Source organism: Lathamus discolor, chromosome 13, assembly GCF_037157495.1.
Source record: "Lathamus discolor isolate bLatDis1 chromosome 13, bLatDis1.hap1, whole genome shotgun sequence".
NCBI classification, from domain to species: domain Eukaryota; kingdom Metazoa; phylum Chordata; class Aves; order Psittaciformes; family Psittacidae; genus Lathamus; species Lathamus discolor.
The window spans coordinates 4,045,297-4,068,962 of record NC_088896.1 but is presented as its reverse complement, the minus strand read 5'-3'; the positions used below and the strand labels follow the sequence as shown (position 1 = coordinate 4,068,962).

At 53.1% G+C, this 23,666-nt stretch overlaps 1 protein-coding gene across 4 annotated transcripts in view; it reads left to right on the top strand.

Moving 5' to 3' along the window:
• The window catches only part of SEPTIN9 (septin 9), a 134,559-nt gene that overhangs the window by 77,824 nt on the left and 33,069 nt on the right, over nt 1-23,666 (top strand). For all 4 annotated transcript variants that reach the window (XM_065694186.1, XM_065694189.1, XM_065694185.1 and 1 more), the window contains one exon: nt 1,478-2,137. In XM_065694186.1, coding sequence (XP_065550258.1) covers nt 1,478-2,137 — 660 coding nt within the window. The remainder of the gene's footprint in view (nt 1-1,477; nt 2,138-23,666) is intronic.

Below are 23,666 nucleotides of genomic sequence, written 5' to 3'. Positions count from 1 at the left end.
TACCTGGAATGATCTCCAGCCCAGGGCTTTAAAGGCTAAATCTTACTGATATTATCCTGCTATGTGGAGGATGGGTGGACTCAATACTGATGCTTGTACTGGTTGTTAGCAATGTGGCTGTCATCACGCTGAGGCTGTCATGTGGCTCAGCCTCGCCTCATGGGGACTGCTTTGGGACCCTGGGGCTGTGCCTCATCCTGCCCCAACCCTGTGCCTGCCTCAGTACTGTGGGGCATGGAGGGTATGGGTAGTCTGTGGTGTTTGGATGGGATCCAGTGGTGGTCCTCTGCATTTTCCCCACCTCCTGTGACATTCTGCCTTTTGTATCCACCTGGCTCCCAGGTTTAAAGGCATCTACTTCTTTGAAGAGGACCAGCTGGGGACCATGTGGATGTCCAGGCATGAGCCAGGACATGGTCAGGCAGCTACTGGCCCTTGACTGTGTAGCTGGGTTGGGAGTATCACTCCATGGATGGAGGCTTCCTTCAGGGGTGCTTTGTGCCCCCAAGCTGATGTCTGACACTAGTGTCCCTCCAGTTCCCACTGACATGCTCCTGGCTCGGGAGGCTCGGGGGATTCTTTCAAATGTATCCTGCCCAGCCAGGGAACTGTGTGCTGAGGGGGACCCTTGCGATGGGCGCTTGTCTGAGTGCTGCTGCGCTCTGCAGGGTGACCTGGGTGTCTGTTTTACTGCAGCTGGGGCAGATCCTGTGCAGTGCTGGGGCTCGGTGAAGGCAGCACCATTGCCTATTCAGGTGTAAATCAGAACATCCCATCTGATTCTGCATCCATCTCTCTTTGCCTGCTAGCTTCTCTGCTAGTAAAATGGGGATGGTGATGTTTAGATTTTGGGATGTCCCTAAGGCATCCCAGTTGGCCTCTTCCTTGTATCGGGGTCTCATGTCAGTGTTCTCAAAGCACTTCAGCCTTTGGCTGAGGTGATCTCTAGGTTTGTTTTTAAGGGTGTGAGCTTCTGTGGTTCACACCTTTGGTTTCCTTGCTGCATTTAAAGTGATTCGGTGCTCTCCTGGGATTGTTTTCCTGTTCCCAACTTGGGTTTTCCTGGCAGCACTCACTGAGAAGCCTGTGCTTACCTGTGCATTCTTTAGATGCAAGAGGGAAAAGGAGGTGTTGGGAGTTGAAGCAGTTGCTGCCCCCAAGTCCTGTGCTGTGCTCTGCTGTGCTGCAGTGGGGCCCTCTGCTCCCCTCTGAGCATGCATGGGAGGAGAGCAGCAAGGAGATGGTTTCTGCTCTGGGGTTGAATTTCCTGGCTCTGGTTCCAGTTTTGTTACTGGGTTTGTAACTTGTCTCAAGAGGCAGAGCCTGGTCCTCAGTCTCTACCTGCTTTAAATGGCATTATGAACCCACGGGTGAAGGAGTAGAAATAGGATTGAGCCTCGCACAATGCCTCCAGGTTTCTCTTGAGATGCTCAGGTGGATGGTAACTAAATTCTGAACTCTTTTTCATGTCTTTCAGCTCTGAAAAGGTCTTTTGAGGTCGAGGAGGTAGATCAGTCTTCAAATTCCTCCACCCCACCACGACGGACCCCGAACCCTCTCCTCAGGTCCACTGTATCCAGCTCCACACAGAAGTTTCAGGAACTTGGCGCCAGGAATTCGGAGCCACCCGCCCGACATGCGGACCCCACAGGCCAAAGATCACCCAAGCCCTCTCTGAGGAGAGTGGAGCTCTCCGGACCCAAACTGCCTGAGCCGGTGTCCAGAAGAACGGAAATCTCCATTGACATCTCATCCAAGCAGGTGGAGAACTCCACCGCAGGGTTGTCGAGGTTTGGCCTCAAAAGAGCAGATGTGTTGGGGCACAAACCCCCCGAGCCCACCCAAAGGAGGACTGAGATCACCCTCGGCAAGCCCCAGGAACCGGGTCTCCGCAGGGTAGAAGCGCCGCCATCAAAGATCCCCGAGATGCCCCAGCGAAGAGCCGAGGTGGCCAATGTTCCTGTGCCCGACACGGCCACCAAGCGCGTGGAAATTCAGGTAGCCAAGGCCACCGAGGTGCCAGCCCCACCAGCGCGGCAAGTGGAGAGCTCAGAGCCTCCCCTGGCCACCCAGCCTCCCCAGGCAGAGCCCAAGCCACAGCCTGTGCTGATGGAGAGCCCACCAAAGAGAGAAGAAGGTGAGTACAGCTCCGGGCAGCTGCTTGGGTGAGATGCTGGCTGAGGCCCAGAGCCCATACGGGGATGCTGAGCATTGGGTTCTGCTCTTTCAGCTCAGGTGGTGATGCCTTTTAAGGGTGGTCTTGGATCTGTGCTCAGATGTGTCACATACATGGTTGTTATCCTTGAGTTTATCCGGGCTGAAAGAACTGTCAGTTTGAATAAAAAATGCTATCAAGCCTACATGGAGGTTAAAAAGAAAATGCCAAAAGCCTGGGTGCTTGCAGAAGATGACAGCTCTGCCAGCTCAGGCCCCATGTGCAGCCCAACCCGCCTGCACAGCATCTAGAACAGACTCCGAGGTGCTGGGGAGGTGGTGGTTGTGGAAATGTGGTGGTTTGTTGTTCAGTGTCAGTGTGTGGTTGTTGTGATGCTTTGTTGTTTAGTGTTGTTGCTTATGGTTGTGGCCAGAAAGCGCCTAGTCATTAGGAGGAGTCAGTGTTTTGTTGGCCGTGGAGCCAAAATCTAATAGCATCATGGACCAGAGCCACTACTAAACTGGAGCCCTGGCTTGTATTAGCTCTCTCTTGGTTTTGATTAATCCCATATTAAAGGCAGCTTCCCTCCCCCGCCAGCCTCATTTATTCTCCCTGATGTTTTGGACATGTCTTTTCCCCTCCTTCTGGCCTGCTAATGATTTTTCCCATCACCCACGAGCTCTCTCCTGTGGGATGCAGCGGTTGGTTGGAGGGCACCACCTCTCACCCTTGGGTTGTGGGATGGTGCGTGGTGGCCGAACCAGGACCTGGGAGGTCCATGCCTGGCCTTGGAGCAGGACCACATGCTCTTGTCTTGCCCTGCCATGGAATGGTCCCTGCTCCTGTTCCATGGGCACAGCAGTCACAGGGCAGTAACGGCGTCTGTGGAGAGGCCAGATTTTGGTGTATGTGCATGGTCTAAAATCAAAGCAGGGGTCAGTGGTGGAGCTGATGCTGAACCCAAGACTGAAGCGGGTTTCTCTCACTGTGCATGTGTATGGCTTAGATGTGGCTTTTCTGACCTGCGTTTTAAAGAGCCTTCAGTGAGTAGCAGGTTGGTCCATCTCCAGCTCTAAGACCCAGCCCAGCGGTGGGGGTCAGCCTGGACCTCCCTTATGGGTTCTCTGCCCTCAGCTGCTGTGTGCATGGTGCACAGGAGGCCCATCTTCTCCCATGGGTGGGTGCTCAGCCTCATCTGGCTGGGTTTGGGCTGCTCTGAGCTTCGCAAGCTCTGAACTGAGGACAGTTGGGCACTTGAAGAGCAAAAGACCGTCTAAGCTGCTGAATCTCCCAGCTGCCCGGGGACAGGGGCAGAGGGAGTCTCTTTGCATCAAAATGACTCCACAAGCCCAGGACAGCTGCTGGGGATGAGTTTTATGCCAGAGCCCAGCTGTCAAGGGCCTGCCTTGCAGAGCGAGCCAGCCCTTGCTGCTGGTACAAAAGGGGCTTTTAGTCTAAATGCCTCCAAGAAGAGCCAGGAGACCAAGTTGTAGGGGTAGGGAGGGCTCTGGCTCCTTCTCCCTTTGTGTCAACATGCATGCACAGCTCAGGGTTGCTGCCAGAGCCTATGTCCCCTTCCCAGTCATCCCCAACCTTCTCCATCACCATGACTTGACGTTCCCTGGGCTGCTCTTGTGCAGGGCCCTGTTGCAGAGCATTCCTCTCTTGGTCCACAACGCCCACCCTGGGGTGATGCTGGGTGTGTGGATGGGATCTCTCCTTGTTGCTGGGAGACCTCAGGGAGCCCTGTAGATGGATGCAGGCACATTGTTGATATCACCAGATCTGCTGCAGCTCTGGCCCACACCACAACCCCCTAAGTGAAAAGCTGGGCTCCCTGATGTCTGCAGCAGAGACAACATGTGGTGTGAAGTCCTGCTCCTTCCTGCTGCTCCCAGGTTTGGGATACCCAAGAGATGCTTCCATGGCACTGGATGCCCCTTGATCCCGATGCTCGGTGGCACTCCAGCACAAAGAGCTGAGCAGAGGATGCAGGCAGCTGCCTGTGCCTTCCCCAGCTGCTGGCCCAGCTGCCTTGTCCTTAACCCCTTGTCCCGCTGCTGGAGGTATGCAGGAGAGTGTTGTGCAGGAAGAGGTGGGTGGGAGGAGAAGGGCAATGGCAGAGCTTGGCAGCTCAGAGCAAACCACAAAGGAAAGGAGTAATTACAGCACTGAGCTTCATTAGAGCGGCGCGGCTGGTGGCGTGGGCTGAGCCTGCTCCAGAGCCATGGTTCTCAAGGTGGAGGAGGGCAGGAGGTGTCTTCATGGGGCAGGAGAGCAAGAAATATTCCTCCCCATCCCTGTTCTCCCTCTCCTGTGCTCCCTGGGGAGCTCTGGCTGTGCTTTTGCAGGTTTAACATGGAGTTGGGCCATTGCTGATAGGGAGATATGGGACAGAGATGTGCATCATGGAAGTGATGTACCAGCACACCAGCAAAGCTGGACTTCATGTCCCCATGGTGGCTGGTGCTGCCCAGCTGGGACAAGGAGATGTGATGGGATGGCCAGGCAATGGAGACTGGTATAGTCAGAGTCATCCAGAGAAATGTGAGCAGGGTTGTGCAGTGGCTGTATGCAAGGGGAGAATATGCAAAAGGCAGAAAGAGGCAGAAGCAATTGAAAATTAACATGAAGTAGAAGGTGAGGGGAGGTGCTGGTTGTGACCGACAGCCCTGGGTGCTGCAGGGTTCTGTTCGGTGGGTAGAATTTACCAGAGTTCTGCCTGGCAGCTGGGTCCTGCTTTGGTGACCCTGCCTGGTGCTGCAGCCACCAGATGCTGGCTTGCTTAGCCCCCATCACCTCCTACTTCTGACCCTCTTCTTCCTCCCTGCTTGTTCTGGAGCAGCAGCTTTGTCTGGGGTGCCCCTCACGGCTCCGGGCAGGAGGGCAGCCCCACAGGTCTGCTTTCCATTGCTTGCTGCTGAGCAAGGAGAGGAAAAGGGAATCGTTTTGGAGGAGAGGAAAAGGGAGTCGGTTTGAAGCAGCAATACTTCATCCAGATACATCCAATGGCCCTTCATAAAGGAGGGATGTTGAGGCTTCTCCTGAGCTGGATGAATCCTCAGAAAGAGCCTCACTGAGTCTATAATGGCTGATCCTGCCTCAGCATCCCCTCCCACTGGTGCCTCCTGTTGCTGATGCTGGTGCTGTGCACGTGTGGTTGAACATCTATTCTTCTGTTGCTCCTCATGTGCAGTGTGGTGGCGGTCGGGGTTGAGAAGTGGCAGCAAAAACGTTTTTGGTCCTAGAAGAGTTAATGTTTTCCACTTTGGTTTAATAGTTGCTCTCTGCTCCCCCCAGTCTGAACTTGTTTGTGTTTGTGGGGCGCGCTCAGTTCAGGTGATGGTTTAGAAACAGCCCCAGATGAGGAGTGAAAGGTGCTTTGATCCAATGATCCTTTTTCCCTCCTCACAATCTGCCATGGTCACGTTGCCCAGGGCCCTGGGGACAGCGTGCTGCAGCAAGGTGGGCTCTTCACCACATTCTGCTGCCTGCTGCTGCCCTCGCCCTTTTGTCCTACTCTTGGCAGATGGTAGAGCCACCATTCTCCCTCACAGTCCTTTCTTGCAAGGATGCTCTGGAACTTGTTCAGATAAAGCAGATACAGTGAATAATGGAAACGTTCAGCTAAAACACGGTCTTGACCTTCCTCTCCAAAAGCTGTGTCCCACCCTGGTGATGAGCAAAAACTGCACCATCTCTGAGCTTTCAGCTTTTTTGGAGTCTTTGTCTGATTGCTGCCTGATGATCCCCTTTGGCACAGCCACACAGGGTGCCAGGTGCCCCTTAAAAAGTGGTAAGGGCCCCCCTCCTATTTGACTGCAGAACAAGCAGGGTGACATCAGGAAAGTGAAACAATTCACCTTCTTCTCTTTATTACAATTCAACTCTTTTCTTTCCAGCCTGTGAGGGTGATGGGGCTGGACTGTCTCGCTGGAGCTGGGGTTAGAGGGATTTGGCTGACTGTTAACACAGCAACACTCCCCACAGCGAATGAAGAGGCCAGGGCTGAGTGGAGATGCAGTGAGTAATCACTTCCAGCTCCCCAGGCTGCACTGCTATTTAACTGTACAAAAAGATTAAAGCTGTAGGGAAACATTTCCTTAAAACCAGCTGACACTTTTGGGCCAGATTACGAGTAGTCTTATTCTTGTTGTTGTTTTTAATGGGGAAGCGCCTGCAGCCCAAGATACCAAATGGAGAAGCTGAGTGGGAAGCACTCAGTTCCAATTTGGGAACTTGAGGGCCAAAAGTGAGATAATCTGGAAAACTGGGGACTTGCAGCACCAGTGACTTGGAACGAAGGAACGTGTATGGGGAGACGACTGTGTTCCACAGCGGGGACACTGCCCGATCTGGGATGCCATGTGCATGGCCACCTGCCCTAGGGAGGGGAGTGGAGGGACTGGGTGCTTTCTGCTTTCCCCTTCCCACCATGTGCTCTGTTCCTGTCCTTGCAGGCAGCTCAGCTCCTTCTGGGGTGATTTGAGGCACTGTGGATGTCAGGAAGTGGTGGTACTTCTGCTGCACATCTTTGCCCTCCAGGAATGCTGTTCCCAAGCTCATTACATTGTGTTCAGCTCTGGTCACGTTGGCATTCTTTGTGTCTGTGTGGGCACAGTTCATGTGGATGCCATCAGGGTCTGTGTGGGTGCTGCAGCCTCAGTGCAGGCAGCCAGAGGTGCAGTCACATGAAGAATTCATTTGCCCTGTTGGAAGTCCCTGAGGGCCCATAGGAAAAGTAGTGATCTCCCCAGTGGAGATTCATTATGCGAAGGAGTAGTTTCCCATAGGAAACATTACAGTTCCGACTTCCCTTCCCTGCCCCATGTCGTTTGAGACCAAGAGAGGGCAAACCTAATGGATGCTAAGCTGCAGAGTCCTCCTGGCACTGTGCTGAACACCCCAGCAGGTCTCTTCCATGGCAAGGTTGGGTCTGAGGGCTCGGTTGTGCATCCATGGCACTGCTTCCTGAAGCTTGCAGGAAGCATCTCGGACTGAGCTTGTCTTTGTAGAGGCCAAAGCCTCCTGTTCCCAGCAGAAGGTGATGAGCTGCAGGGTCTGTGCTGGGGTGAGCAGGAGAACCCTCCTGGCTCTGCACCTCCATCCATGCAGTCTGGGCCAGCCACTAGGCAGAGAGGTGCCTCTGCTGCACTGAGAACACAAGAGCGCACTCCTGCCTGCTGCTGGATTTATGTACGGGTAAGTGATGCTGGAAGGCGGTGGGAGATGCAGCCCTGGCTGAGGGTGGCGTGTATGAGCCAGACCCAAGAGTTTCTCTGTTTATCTTGTGGTATTTGCATGTCTGGAGCCCATGGCAGTTGTGCTGGTGAGCGTGCTCCCCGCCCATCAGCTCCTTTTGGCATCCTCAAGCTTTCTCACATTTAGTTTAATCATCCTACAGGCTGATAAGGCAAATAAAATCTGGTATCTTGACAAAGATAAAACAAAGAGTTTGCTTTGATCTCCTGCAGTAAGGCCTGGCCACTCTTTTTGTGACTTCTCAGCTGTCTGCTGGGGGAGGGAAGCGATGGCAACGGTGATGAACCTTCTGCAGTTAAGGAATCATTTTCTTCTAAACTATTTCTAGACCTCTGTCCCTGCCTGTTTCTGTTGGCCACGGGTTGAAGGGACACCATAGGCTGGGTACAGTGCCAATTCTGTAAACTGTGTAAGAGGACTTGAGAAGCTAAATTGAGATTAGAGAGAGATAACTTTGTTTTGAGAAGATCAAACATTGTTGTGAGCAAAGAAGATAACGTGACAGCAAGCCAGTTGTGTTCTTTACTCCTCCAGCAAACAAACAGGCACACAGACACTTTTGTATTGTCCAAGATGCTGCAACGAAGCTGAAGTGAATGTGGCTATAAATGGAAGAAGCAGCTGGTCTTGGATGGCAGCCTGTACTCAGGCTTCTCTGGGTCCAGTTTTTCTTGCATCTGTTACAGGTTTTAAAGGAGGGACTTGGGGAGAAGGCTGCTCTCCTTCGGGTTAGTTGAATTTGGGCCATTTGTTTTGTCAGTCTTCTGAATGGGGCTCTGTGAAGCAGCTCCCTGGGTTTCTGGTGGGTCACATGCATAAATACTTCACTCTTGAATTCTTTCATTTTGTCTTGGCCTGAAGATAGCAGTAGCCATATTGAGAGACAAAGCAGGAGCGAAGGGTTTGGTCCAAACCATTTTGCAGACAACAAAACTTTGCAGATGTTTCTGTGTTTATAAAAAACAGATCATCTTAACAGGCCCCCTGAGGTTGCTGTGTCAGCCCAGGAGTGCCAGCGTGGGCATTCTCAGTTCCTTGGCTCCTCCTTGCCTTGTGTTGTCTGCAGCTTCTTCTGCGTGGAAGCAGTGGGTTGGATTTTTGCATAGCAAAGGCAGTTTGTACAACAGGAAAGAAGAATGACTGAAATGCAGCATCTTTCATCACTGAGTTCAAAGCTGGTTGATGCTCTAACAAATAGGAGCATAACCTCACATTTATGTTTAGCTTTTCAACCCGAGAGACAGTGTCCAGGCTAAGTCTGAGCTGGGTGGTCCTACCGGCCCCTTGGTGTTCTCTGCATTCCGGGTCTGCAGAGGCTCTCTGTGGTGCAGCACTTGCATGGTCCCTGGCTGGTATTTCCAAGGGTCCAAAAACATTTAGTGGGAGCTGAGCTCCTTTTGCTTCTCTGTGAATTCAGCCTTTGCCTGTCTGTGAGGAAAACCTTTTGTAGGGAATGCTCCCAATGGATCCCTTGCATGTGGCTTCAGCCATACATACTACATGGTGTTCACCCTGTATTGCTTGTGGTGTCTGCACTTGAACTAATCATCTGGATGTCTCCCTTAGGCTGGTGGAAATTGTGTCCTTAAAGGGTTTTTTCTCTGCTGAATGTAAAGAGGGTCCATACAAGCAGTTCAGCTGGGGATGTCTCCAGTTGGGCCAGATGTTACCCTCCTATATTATTTCCAGAGTCAAAAAGATGGAGGTGAAAAGGGATGCTGCAGCAGGACAGAACTGTGCAAGACACTAATTCCTTGTTACCAGTCATGCTTGACAGCCCCCAGCAAACTTGGTCCCCTTGTGTCAGCTTGTTCTGCAAACGGGTCATTGTGGACAATTATTTACTTAAGAGTGAATGGCCCAGACTGTCTTTGATGCTTATCATAGTACTTAAAGAGTTTTTATGATGGCTCTGTCTTTCCCCCTTCTTTCTGTCCTGCTGTGCATGGAGTGGAACAGACATTCCTTCCCTCTCTCAAAGTAAAGCTCAGTTTGGGGAGATCTCAAGGCAGGAAGATTAGATGGGAATCAGAAGGGGTATGGTGTCTAGGAGGAGAGGGCAGTGATAAAAGTTAATGATACATAAGCTGTTAAAAGGAGCTTTCCCCATTACAACTGTATGGTAGGACACAAGTCTTTTGTAGAGCTTTCAACTCCAGCCTGGGTGCAGCTGGGGTGTATTTCATGTGTGACAGGTAGATCTGGAGGGACGTTGCAGATATTGCCCTACCCAGCACTGGCTGGAGCCCCTGCCTGTTTGCTTCCCCTGCATGTTACGACTCTGGATGTGAATTCTTGTTCACTGTCTGTGTTATTTGCTCTGATCTGGGAGGTTGTGCTGCTTTGTGCCGAGGTACAGAAGTGATGGTGTCCTCTGAACCCTTCTCTGCAGCTCTGGCACATGGAAGTACAGGATGAGTCCCTGGTTACAGTCTCAGAGGGTATGAATGCACAGCTGAATGCTATAACAGCATGGGCTGCTGTCCTCCTTTGCACATGCCACATACTTGAGGTGTTCACTGGCAACTCCCATCTGTAGTGGAGATAAGTTTGGGGACCTAGAGGCAGAAAACCACTGAGGAGATGACAAAAGGTTGGATGACAGAAGAGCTGGGTCAGGATCCTGCCTTTGCCGTTCATGTTCTCATTGCCCTGGGTGAATGTCCCTACCCACTCCAGTTTCTCCTTTTCTAACAAGGAGCTGGTGCGTGTGGCGAGATGCTTCAGGTTCAGTCCTTGCATTGAGTCCTTTCTTCTTGGAGGTTCGGCTGGTGGTAAGAAAATCGCTGATCCTGGTCACAGAGGTGGGGTTGTGGAGGATGGGAGAAGCTGCTCCGTCCAGCTTACTGGAGTGGGTCAACAAAGAGAGAGCTCCCCAGCTGTCCACAAGGAGAGGGAGGGCATCAAATGGTTCCTATATCAAAACCATCTCCAATCTACTCTGCTCTTCAGTCTGCTTTCTCCCAAATTTGAAAAACCTGTAGTTTGGAGGAGGGAAAAACAGGGATTTGAAGGCAAACTTTGGATGTGTGGGGAGCAGATGTGGGGATGGATGCTGCCTCCTGATCCATGAGAGATGGAGACTGCTGACACTGAGGGAGGTGGAGCGGGCACTGGTAGGGTGTTTGCATGCTCTTTGCTTCATGTCCTCCTCCTCTGCCTCCATCTTGTGCAGATAGGAAGGAGAATAGAGATTACCTTGGAGTCCACATTTGTCCTGGGAAAAAAGGAGTAGATCTGAGCAGCTTTTCTGATAAAACATAATTGTTTAGACAAACTCTGGCTGAACTCACTTCCTCCTGCAGCCCAATGCGCAGACAAATGGGGTGGAAGTGGGAGGCCGAGTTCACAGGCTGCTGAGGCTCTCCCTGAGGTCACACCACCCCCAAGATCCCCCCATCCACCCCTTTTGGTGGCCTTGGAGAGAAGATGAGAGGACATAGTTGAATGCTGAGGATGCTGCCCAGGCTTTAGGTAGTTCAATGCAGAGATGTTGGTAACGCAGCACATCAGTGCTGGGAGATTCCGGTCATCCTGGAGGGCATCATTAGATCAACCCTGGCTCATTGGCAGAGGATGGATTCTTCCGCTGCCTGTTGCTTTGTGGGAGGTGAATTTGCTCCAGCCACAATCTCTCCAGGCCTGGGGTCCTGGCTGAGCAGAGCCATGCCCCAGATTCATCTTGTTTGGACTGGAAATGGGGAGACAAGCAGGATGTGGGTGGGATGTGGCCACAGGAGAGGTGTAGTCATGCCCTGTGTGGCTCCTATGGAGGTCTCCGGGAATCAGATGAAATCTGAGATCCTGCCGTAATGCTGATGTTCCTCCCACTATCCCTCAGGGAAATGGTCCTCTTTGCCCTACTTTGTGTAGTAAATACAAGTTTATTTACAGCCCAGAACCTCTTGCCCTGAGGCTGGGAGGTGAAGGGTTCCTGTGCGATCCTGAGCAGCTCTGGGGTTTCCTCTCTGCTTTGTGGCTTTGGTTCCTGGGCAGAAAAGTCTTGCAAAGGAACAACTCTGTGGGTGGGAGCTCAGTGAAGCTGAGGCCTTTGAATGGGACCTGGGGCTTGGCTTTATTTCCCTATAGCAAGGACACGAGTCCATGTGTGTCACCTGGAGAAGAGCTGTGAGGGGATAACCAGTGCTGAAGTGTTACACGTGAAGCAGCCAGGGGCAGCAACAGGCGATGGGCCACCATCCACCTCTCTCCCTCCTTCCTTGGTTCCTGTCATCCAGCATCTCCCCACAGCCCAAGTTTGCCTTGGGCCCTGGGGGATTTGTTCTCTTTTGTCATGTTGGGCTGAAGCATGGCCAGGGTCCTCCTCTCTGGAAAAGGGGCTCTCGGGGATGCTGCACAGGGCTGGACCCTTCCTCTGCACACAGGACCTTATGTGGAGGAAGAACGTGACTGAGAGGGTGTTGGGATGGGACTGAGCTCTGCTGACCTGGCTCTGTGGGGTTTCCAGCTCTGCCCTGGCACAGCCCATAGCTGCTCTGTGGAGCTTCAGGGAATGCGCATTTGGTTTTCCCACTTGGAGGAGTGGGAAAGGGTCTCTTTGGGGTTATTTCAGCCAATTTGTGGGACAGGCAGTCTGTGAGATGCTTGTTTGAAGAATGAGGAAACCAAAGCCAACATTTGGGCTCCTCTGCAAGAGCAAAGCTGGGAAAGCCTCAAATCGTGGACAAGGGGGACGTGGCTGTGGCTTTGTGCTGGGGAGCAGCGCTGTGTCCCTTGGGGGGACCCAGAGAACATTGAGTTTATCCTTTTCCTTCTCATTTTTTTTTCTCTAATTCTTCTCTTATTGTCTGTGGCAATATTTGTTTTACTGCTCTGGGGCAGCAGGGACTGGAGAGAGGTTTCACAAACTGAGTTTTCCCTCTACAAACCCCTCCTCTGATCTCACGCTTCCAGCTGCCAGCTTGGTGTTAAAACAGCTTGCATCCAGGCCGAAAGTATTTGAAGGGCAGAGCAATGCCTTGCAGGAAATGGCTTAAGCTTCCTGCTCCCAAGATGGTGTGAGTGTTAAAGCAGAATGGGAGAAATACTAGACATCCTACATCCGGCACGGCAGAGGAGGGCGACCCTGGGGTGATGTGATGGAAAGCCTGGACCCCTCCAGCTGCCTGCGCCCAGCAGCTTCCTGTAGGATGAGGGGCCCTCACAGTGCCCCCCGGCCCCATCCCCTTGGCTTTGTAGGGGAAAAATGGGCAAATTGTTTCCTGCCCCACTGGGCTTTGCTGTGTTTTGGTTTTGTGGGAAATGTGTGGGGAGAGCTGGTCAAAGGTGGGGCAGAATGTCAGTGGAGGGAGTTTCCAGCAGAAAATGAGAGCTGGGGAAGCACTGGGCTCGCTGCAATGTTTGCTGCCTGCTTATCTGCCACCTCCCAGTCTGAGGTGAAAGGCAACAGTATGAAATAGATGTTCGGGATTGGAGTTGGTCCCCTTTGTGTGGGGCTGGAGCGGGACCTTCTGCATCTGTCAGCGGAAACCACTTTGACTTTATTGGCTTCATCAGAGGCAACTTCATTCTTCCGGCCCAGATGCTTTCCCCCTTCGTGCTGGCTGAGCACCATCTACCTGGCCAGGCAGGGAATAGCAGCCGGATGGCCAAGGGCAGAGATGCTCAAGGGTAGAAGAGAAAGGAGAGGATTTGGGTGCAGGCAGCAAGGAGGGGACAGGGCAGTGATCCTGTGGATCAGGGTGGTCCTCGCTGGAGCTCTCTGATGGGCGTCGCATCTTGAGATGTAATTCAGCTCACTGGGGGTTTTTGCTCTGCTACGGAAGGCTTCTCCAAACCCCAGTTTGTTGGCTGGAGCATGGAGATTTAGATGGTTTCAATTGAAATGTTACCAGTTGGCTAAAAAATACCTGCACCGTGTGGCTGTTGCAGTGTAGAAAAGAGTCAGAGCAAGCAGGGTATGGTTCAGAGCTGGTCTGAGTTTGCTCACTCTGGCTTCCTGCTAACAGTCACTGGGAAGCATAAAATCGCTCATAGTGGAAATGAGCCCTCTCACACCCGTGCTGGGACCTGAGTCACTTTGGGAGGTGTTGTTCCAGCCCTAGGAGCAGAAGCAGAGCATGTGGGTGCCCTCTTGGGCGGGCTTACCATGAATGGAGCATTATGCAGAGCTCTGAACATCCTCCGCCCTGGCTTTCCTCCTTGACCCTTTCTTTCCCTGCACCACTTCACATGGGAGCCTTGGCCTTTCTGCAGAGCGCGGATCAGAAGGGGTAAGTCCCATCCTCAACAAGCAGCCCTGTGCCTGGGGAGGGGGGGTAGCACTGATTGCTGGGGCTCAGCATGGCACATAACCCCCTAAACCCCCAGCAGCACAGCCCTTGGCGCCAGGGATTTGGCTAGGCACACCCTGCTTGTTTTCCCAGGTTTTCCATGGGGTGCTTTTCCCGGAAAGATCTTTGGCCAGCAAACCTGGGGGAGGGGAAGATGAGGCTGATTTCAATCTTCAAAGTAGTCACAGCTGGCTGAAAGCTGTGTTTGCAGCCCAGTAACACTTCAGTGGTGCCCTCTGCTCTTGCACAACACGCTGGGGCTGGTTAAAGCTCGGGGGTGGAGGGGGTGTGTGTGTCTGATCCAGCCCTGGTCCTGGCATTGCTTCCTGCAGGCAGGGCTGTGGGGGCAGGAGTGGAGGGATGGGCTGCATTAGGGGTGCTGGACCAGCAGGGCAGATGCTGTGGCTGTTTTGGGGTATAAATACATTTATTTGCCTCAGAGCCATCCCCATTTGCCTACGTGGCTGCAACGCTGTGCAGGGACCAGCAGTGTGGTCATACACAATAGGGAAGGGATGAGGAGGATTTGCTGTCCCAAACGGAGCTGGGTTAAAGCCCATTGCTGTCCGGCTCACCCTGTCCTGGGGCAAAACCTCATGGATGGGGCTGATATGGTGAATGCTCATGGTGAAGCAGATATCCACACGGCATCCTTGGGTCCCCTGGGTGCCCCTGGGGAGGGCAGATTGGGGGGGGATGAACTGGAAAAGGAGGCATTCTTCCACAGAAGTGTCCTGGAGCCCTTCAGGCATTTCAGTATCCCCAGCCTCTGCTGAGCAGCTGTGGTGTAAGTGTGGGCCCATAGGAAGGAGCAAATGCTCCTCTGTAAATTGCTGTGTGCTTGATTTATTTTTCTTCTTCTTGTTGGCTGACCCCTGGGGCCCCCTCCCAGCCGTTCCCTCTCTGTGACAGCATCCCTGCACAGGATAAACCCTCCTTCCCACGGCTCCCGCAGGGGGATGCAGAGCCCCAGGGCTGAAGCAGTGGGAGAGGCACTGGAAGGTTTGGGAAGAGGTTTGGAAACAGCTGATTGAAAGGCTCCGTGTGGGGCAGAGGGCAGACCTGTACCAAGGTCTGTAGAGGGACCAAAGCTGATCATGCAGATTGCTTGATACCTGAAATGAATGGGTGTCGTGGTTTAAACCCAGTGGTTTAAACCCGTGGTTTGTCTGTTGCAGCCAAAGTTTGGGTAGCTACAGACAGCACGGCTACCCCAACTAAGAAGGAGAAAAATGACTGCTACTGCTGAACCCAGGACAATGGGTAATTTAGGGCCCAAGGAGTGAGTTTTAGCAAGTTTCTGTGAAACGTTGTGATCCTGCCTTGCCCGTGTGTCTGCAGCACGGTGGGTTGGGATGGAAGGGCAGGGATATCCATATCCATCATGCAGCCAGTAGAGTGGGGCTGTGGTGGACCTGCCTGTGCCCAGGGCTAAACACAGCACCCAGCCCTCAAAAGGGCAAAGACCAAGAGAGCTTGGACTGGCCAATGTGTCACAAGTTCGTACTTGGTCCTCACAAAACCTGTGAGATGGAAAGAGAACAGACGGATATTTTTATGCTTCAAATGTGCATTTCTGTTTGTTGTGCTTTAGGTTTTGCCTGTTTCCTGGTCCTGGCAACCCAGAGGGCTGTTAAAGTGGTTATTTTAAGGACGCTTTCCAGAATCCCTGGGATCTGTGTGCTGGAGCTCTAGGAAGAGTCTGATGGGATGTGGCTGCTGGTCCCTGTTCACAGGGTGAAGGAGGGGTGCTGAGCTGTGGGGTTTTGACTCTTCTGGTAGACACAGCAATACCTGGTGTATGACTGTTCTACTCCCAGCTGGAGCCAAGGTGCTTTACGTGTCATTTAGATGGAGGTCTTCTCAGCAAATGAGTTACCAGGGCCATAAAAGAGCACTGGAGCATTATGGTGGCTTCCCCCAGCCCTGCTCTCCAGATAAGTTGTTTCCTAAAATTCCTTCCCCTAGCATGATAGGGCTGATTTATAATGGGGGCTGGAGGAGCTAGAGTTGTCCACTGGCAGGACATGTCTTTCCTTGGGTAGAAGGCTTTCCCTTGGTGGGGTTGGAGGCCCAGTTGGTTTCCCCATTGCTCTTCATCTAAAAATACCAGTTTGTATCGCTGCCCTTGCTTGAATGATCCCAAACTCTGGATCTGCAGGTCTGTTCTTGGAGCCCTCAGTGGTGCTTTTCCTTTAGGACCAAAACATGGCTGATGGTCAGTGCCCCAAGAGTGCTTCTAGTGCTGTGGGGATGTGGGGAGGCCTGGCCCCCTGTGCAGTGCTCTCTGTTCTTGGCTACAGGAGGGTGTCAGAAACAAGTGCTGTATCCTGCAGAGCTGAAAACCTCAAAACAAATGGGGATGTGACCTTTAAGGGAGTGAAGCCACTGCATTATCTGCAGATCATTGCCTGGGGAGGAGGGTGAGGAGGGTGGCTCTGAGTGGAGCTTGGGTTGCTACGGGGCTGCTTTCATGAGGTGATGGGGCTCAGCTTGGTGGCCAGTTTGTGCTGCTCATGTTGAGATGAGGGTTTCAGAAGCTGGTGGGGAGCGTGGCACTGGTGTGTTGGGGCCAGGGATGCATGTTGCTGTGGGTCAGCAGGTGCTGCCTCCCCTCCTGGTGTACTCATGGTGACCCAGTGGGACTTAAAGTCTGGAGCATCCCCTAACCACATTCTCCAGTCCTTGTGGGAAATGGAGACAAGACTGGAGGGGGACATTTGGTGCGGGTTTGCGTCCAGGAGAGTGGTGATCCCAGTCTATGTACACATAATGATCATAGAGTGATGGTGAGACCTGGGTGTGGGAGTTTCGTTGCCCCCTTGGTGTGATCATGGTGCAGGTCTGCTGCTAAACATCTCGAATATTGGTGCTTATATATATATATTTTTCAGTATATATATACACATATATATACTGAAATCTCTTGAGGAGTGTTACAGCCTAATTGGAGTTAGGTGCCTAAATTCCTTTTTGAATGTGTGTTTTGGCTCTTCTTAGCACTGCCCCATCACATGATGCTGGAAGAGCATCAAAACCCAAGATGTGCCCTGTCATGCAGGGTGAGGTGAGGGAGAAAGGGGCTGGAAGTGGCATTATCAGTCCTTAGAGAGCCTCAGGGCCTGTCTTGATGTTGCAGTGATGCTGGAGGAATTAACAGTAACCTCATGTTGCTGTTACTTCTGTATTCAGTAGGAAGTGTTTCTTCAAACAGCAGATTAAGATTAAGACATCTCAGCTCCAGGACTGCCACCCCACCTTTCCTATTTCTCTCTCCAGCAATTAAGCAGCTTGAATCCATCCAGCCCACCGTCCAACCTCCTCCTGAAGCTACAGGATGTCCTGCGAGATTACTGAGCACTTGAATGAGGGGCTTTCTTGGCTTGGCAGAGGCTGAGCAGACCCCAGAGAGCTCCCGTGCTGGGGGAAGAGCCTGTTGCCAAGTCGTAGGAGGAATTCCCACGTTTCTGTTCCTTCCTGTTGGCTGCCAAACACTTGTCCTGTCCGTGAAAGCTTATGTATTTGGTTGGATTTAACCTTTGTTCAAAGAAGCGAGTAACAGAGATCTTTCACTTCTGGTTTCTGGGTGTAAATTCACGATTCAGCAATAGTTTTGTATGCACATCACGATTCTGTGGTGGGAAAAGCTGGAGGAGAGACAGAGTGACTTCGCTTGGGTGAAGTCCTTTATAGCAGAACTGGAAGCCTGCAGAGCGGTTATCCTTCCTTCCTGCTCTAATGAACCCCCAAACCAGGCTTTAAGTGTCAGCCAGACCTTCCCATTTCAGCAGGAACACAAAAGCAGCCCCATGGGATGTGGGATTTCTCACGCCCGCAGGCACTGCAGGTCCTGCCTGAACGCATGGACACGCACATGCTCCTGGCAGCAGCAAGCCTGCCTGCCTCTAAAAGCAGGGAGCACTGGAGTTTCAGGGAAGGGAAATGCCCCTTTTTGTTGCTTCTTTTCATGCCTACAGCAGAAGGCACAGCTAGTGCTACTTTTTTGTGCCTGGACCCTCTTTATTCTCTGGTTCATCTCCTGTGGTATGAGTCCAGCACCAGGGATTCCCACCAGTCACATAACCAACAGCACCCAGTGCTGTCAAAGTGGTGCACGAACCATGGCCTGGCCGCCTCTGTGGTGTTAAGTATGAAGATGACCCAAACTTCAGCTGCAAGCTCCCAAACCAGGCAGAGAAGAAAACAGAAAACCAGCAAGTTCTGGGACTGTGTGGATTCATTTCCTGAGGCCATCAGCACGTGTGGGATAAGTCTGGAGCCAGGAAGAAACCATGCAAAGAAAAGAGGTCTCTGAAATCCCATGGCAAGGTCTTTGGGCATCACACAGTTCTACCATGTTGAAGATGCTCCAGCAAATTCCTTCCTGATGATATTTGTTGGTTGAGCCCCTCTGTGCTCACAGAGCTGCAGGGAGACTTTGCCACAGCTTGGCACAGTGATGTGCTCCCCCTTCTAGAGCAAACATTGAGTTGTGCCACACAGGAGACGGCCAGGTCACCGCGCTGAGTTCCACAAGCCATGAACCTGCATCCCCTCACCTGGCATCCCACAGTGAGCCAGGAGAAGTCATCCTGTTTGATGTCAGTTGTATGGCAGGGCAGTGTGTGGCTTCCACAAAGCTGGAATGACCCCCTCTCCAATGTGATAGGATTTGGTTTTAATTAAACAGACACCCATGTAGGCGACCCTGGGGCACTCCTCCCATCCAGCAGCCCCACGGGGGTGCCAAGTGAGGCACTTGGTTGCTTTAGAGTGGGATTGCAGTGGTCCCCTTGGGAAGCAGTGTGGAGCGGTTGATCCTTTTGTAAGGGTTTGCTGTTCCTCTACCAGCAATTCCTTCCTGGAGCTGAAGCTCCAGGGGAGCAGAAGAGGCAGGGGCAAAGCTGAAGTCTTTTTTTGGCTGTGAACATGTGGAAGTCAGAGGTTTGTGACCCACTGAAGAGCAGGAATCGGTAATTGCTTCCAAAATGACAAGCTGTTGACTGGAAGAAGTGCAGGCCTATGGCTTTGCAACCAGCCCAGGGTTATGACCGGTGCCATAACCCCACAGGGTTTGTTTGCATATCTGAGTAAGTCTCTGCTCTTCCATTCGTGCCTCCTCTTAGCACGCCCCGAAAATTGCCACAAAAATTCCATCTTGGTGCAATTTAGGATATGCTTCAGCCTGCCCCGAGAACATCTGCTATCTGTGCATGGGTGATATTAATCACAGCGTGAACGTGGCCAAGTGTTAAACAGCAGAGCCTTCCCACCTCCCCCCTGCACATGAAGGCTGGTTCCATGTTCCAGCAATAAAAATGAACCGGGCAGGCGGGGATCTGGCAGGAGCAACTGCTGTGTGGGATGAAGGGCTGAAGAACACCTTTAAGTGGGCCAAGAACCCATGTAGTCCTATGACTCTTTGAAATCCCTGTGGTGTTTGAAGCTATTTTCTAGTCCTGCTCATCTTCTGAATCCATGGTTGTTCTTGCTGTGTCTGCAACTGCTCCCTCTGCCCTGGTGTTTTGAGGCACTTTGGGGTGTAAATGCTGCTCCGTGTTTCCAGGAAGGTAAACACCCCTCCCTTGCCCTGCTTTGCTGTGGAGATATCAAACTGCAAAGGGGTAAAGATGTTTCTGTTGTGCAGATGGAGGAAAGTTGTTGCAGAAGCTGCTGAGAAATGCGCATGAATCTGCTTGCTGGGAGGGTGCTTGTGTTTTATTGCGGTTTAGCTCCAGGACGTGGCTTTCTTTAATGTCGGGCAACGGGACCAGCGCAGGGAGTGTGTTTATTCCTCTTTTCCTTGGGTGACCACATGGCACACTGCGGGCAAACCCCCATCAGCACCATGCTCTTCACATTGCCCCCAGAGGAGAGCCCCAAGTTCCTCAGTTTGTGGCTGAGGTTTGTTAAGCAAGCAACAGAACCAAAAGAGACAGAAAATAATCCAAGCTCTGTCGGCAGTGCCATTGGCTCCTTAACCACCGAGGCTGCCCTGCTTCCAAGAGAGGCAGCCCCTGCTCTGCTGCATGGGAGGGAGGGATGGGGGACGGATGACTCTTGTGTGGTGCCTTTGATGTTGAAGGCTTTTCCCCGCGTTACCGCGGGAGAAACTCAAGTGCTTTTCATGTCTGGTGGTGCGGGAGGCAGGGAGCCAGCAGGGATTTGCTTTGTGAGACCTTTACAAAGGGAATTGAGCAGAACTTTGCAGCAGTTGGGGAACACTTGCTGGGGTGGCACCTGAAGTAGGTGCTGAAGCATCCTTGGCTCTTGCAGGCACCGGGCAGCATCTGTGGTCCTCCTCATAATCCTTGGCTGAGTAAGTCTGAGCACTCCCCAGCCTTGGGGAACAAAAAGTTGTGCTGAGGTCTCCGTGGCCAGACCAGAGGGGAGTTGTGGAGCGGGCAAGCTGGAGCCCTGGCTGTGCAGTGGGTGCAGTGGAAGTTGGAGGGTAATAGAGATAAAAAAGAGCCGTGGCTCAGCAAGGGGGAAAATACCAGGGGCATGATGCAGGCATCGATGCAGGGGAATGCTTTGTCAGGGCCTGTGCTGCAGGAGGAGGCAGAGCCGGCTGTACTGCCCGCTCAGGCTCGCCTGGGATTAGGATGTGCTGGGCTGTGTCTTGGGCAAGGAGTGGGAGAGGGGAGTCACAGTAGGCAGTGCTGGGTCCTGGGGGTGAACAGGCCCCCGGTGTGACCCAGGCAATGGGAGGTTCCTGGGGTGGCAGCTCTCAGTGAGCTGGGACCTCATTGCAGGCAGGCTGCCCTCACCCAGCTCCCGCAGCAAAAAGGGACCCTCCTTGCTGGGGGTGCCAGGTAAGGGTGTGGGTGCTGCCTGTGGAAGGGCCTGTAAGGGATTTGGGAGCCCTGTCCCAGCCAGGGGGGGGTTGGTTGTGGTTGTCTGCATCTGTACAGGCTCTGGGGAGGGGCTGCTGCAGCCTCTCCTGCCTGGCAGCATAGGGCTCTATCAGCTTCACTGGCTGCATTGGAGATGCTCTGCTGTTACTTCCCCTGGAAAACACATTTCTGTGGCATTGTGGAGAGCATGTCTGCTAATGTAAAGGATGTCTGCTAATGTAAAGGAGATCTGACAGCTTGTTTTCTGCTCTGGGAGTTGGTTGTGAACTGGTAACTGATGGGGAAGGAACTGCCTGGTGTTTGATAGCCCCTTGTCCTGGTGAGCAATGGGGAAAACCCATCTCCTGAGCATCCTTGTGAGCGCTGGTGCGTGATGCGGGGCACCAGGCCAAGGACACAGCAGGGAATTCCTCCTCTCCCTGGCCCTTTTCTGTAGGTCTCAGTGTTCATCTGCAAAGTGCTCCCCAAAAGCAGCCTCCTGTTCTGCCCTCCTCTCCCACACCCAGCCCCAGTGCACACACAGCAACTCCAAAGCTGAGCTCACCCTGGGCATGCAGCAACTCCAAAGCTGAGCTTACCCCGGGCATGCAGCAACCCTAAAGCTGAGCTCACCCTGGGCATGCAGCAATCCCAGACCTGAGCTACACCCTTTGCCCAGGTAGTGCATCTGGCATGCACAAGGGATGTGCTGTGGGCGTGCTGGAGGTATCCGGAGCTCTGGGGACACCCTACACCCCCCAGAAAGAAGGCAGGTGATGAGGGATGAAGGCAGCTCCCTGCCGGGGGCGATCTGAGTGAGATGGCCGGGCTGTGGGCTCTTGCCCCCGGGACCCCCAGCCCCGCACCGTGGGGGGAGGTCCGGCCGCTTGCGACCCAGCGGGTCCCTACGCATGAGGCAGCCCCCGAGGCGCCTTCCCCAGCCTTAAGAGCATCTCCCGCTTCTTTCCTCTTTAATTGGCTCTTTTGAACCAACCGCGTCCAACCCCTTCCTCCGCCCGCCGCCTCCGGCCCCGGCTCCGCGCTGGAGCCGCGGTCGCCGGGTGAGTGCGGGCGGACCGACCGGGGCCGGGGCGGGGGCTCGGCGGGCGCTCCGCGGGGCCAGCAGCTGGGTGCCGCCGCGCTCCGGTCTCCCGTGGGTGCGGGGGACACCGGTTCCGTTCCTTTTCTATGTGTTATATGTTCCTATTTAGTCTGGAGAAGAGAAGGCTCGGGGGGACCTGATGGCTCCCTACAGCTGCCCGACGGGAGGATGGAGTGAGGTGGGGCCGGGCTCTTCTCCCAAGTAACAAGCGTAGGACAAGAGGAAACGGCCTCAAGCTGTGCCACGAGAGGTTTAGACTGGATATTTATGCTGCTGTTAGAGATGTGCTGGCTGACGGTCCTGGCTCCCTGGTGCTGATGACTGTTGGTTACCTTGACTGAACACCCCTGTGAGATCTGAGGGCCTGAGCAGGGTGATGGGAGATTTGCATGTGCAGGCAGCGCACGATTGAGCTTTGGTTTTGAGATGACTGATGGCTAAAACACCACCCTGTAACAAAAAAAGCAAGGGTTGCAATGATATGTGAACACTTGAGCATCGCTGCCCCATCCGGGTGTGATTCCAGGCTGTAAGATACAGCATCCAACAGGAATACAGCCATCCAGGGTGTGTACCTTCCTTACAGCCCTGCTGTAAGGGCATCCTGAATACAGATAAGGACATGTTGGGATAGAAAAGATGCGTGGAGCACATGGAGGACTGTGATAGCCCTGGGAGTTGCGACCCCTTCCATGCTTTTGTAGTTGCAGTCCATGATTGTCCATGTTGAGAGCAAAATACCTGTGTGGCTGTGGGGCTCGTGGGTGGCTCATTTGTGGTGTACTGAATGTGTTTGACCTCACAGCCATTAAGCACGTGTTCTCACTAGTATATGCTAGCCATAGCTCGAGGTATGTAGATGTGGCGTTTAGTGGCTTGGTGGCTCATAACCCGGCACCAGCAGTTCCTGGACACCTCTCCATGGGGAATCCAGACTTCCCCTCTCCGAGCACAGTGGAATTTTTATAGCCTTTGGTTTTAAATGCTGTGATTTCTGTATGGCTGTGACGCCGCATCCGGCCCTGTCAAAGCTGCACTGGGTGCCCAGAGAAGCTGTGGCTGCCCCATCCCTGGCAGTGTCCGAGGCCAGGTTGGACACAGGGGCTTGGAGCAAGCTGCTCCAGTGGAAGGGGTCCCTGCCCGTGGCAGGGGTTGGAGCTGGAGGAGCTTTAAGGTCCCTTCAACCCAAACCATTCTATAATTCTATGATAAGTTTCTGTGTTGATCCTCGAGTAACGTGTCTGAGGTTTGCTCCTCTACATGGAGAAGGCTGAGCTGGGAAAGGGGAGGACAGCTCTCCTGGGGGTTGTGACCTTATGACTGAACGTAACGTTGTTTCAGTTACCTCTAAAATTTGGTAGGTGCTTTGTGGAGAAGTAGCACAGACCGGATGGAAAAGGTTAATCTTGCAAATACAGCTCAGTGGCACCCTAGGAGTCCCTGTCCAAAAATCCCACATGGCATTTCAAGGTACCAGGAGGGTGTGGGGCCAGAGAGGTGGGAAGGAGTGGTGGCAGACCCCCTTTGCTGCAGAGGTGTAGCTGCCAGGGCTACACTATAGCACAGGGAGCGACACAGCACAATGAGACGTGCGCCTGGGTGTTGGCTGGGAGATGAAGGTAGGGACAGTTCATCCTCATCCATAGTGGGTGTAAGACCATCTGCTTCCCAGCAGCATCCCTGGCTCTGTTCCCTGAGCTCCCCATCCTTGTGTAGAAGAAACAGAGCTCTGCCATTCGACCCCTAAAACTCTCCGGCTCATTCTGGCTCACCCTCATCATCCTGAGATGTGGTCCCCGCGATGCTGGGCAGTGTCACGATGCTCATGGGTCCCTCCCCGCGTGCCCTCATTGCCATCAGTGATTGCTATGGTGGGTGCAGCTGAACATCACCTATGGGGAATGTGGCAGTGGTCCTTTGTCCAGTCCCTGATGAATCCCATGAGAACCAATGCCAAGGTCTGGCCACTATGGGGGTGCATTGGGGCCACCAAACCTTGCAAGGCTGAGGTGTCTGCA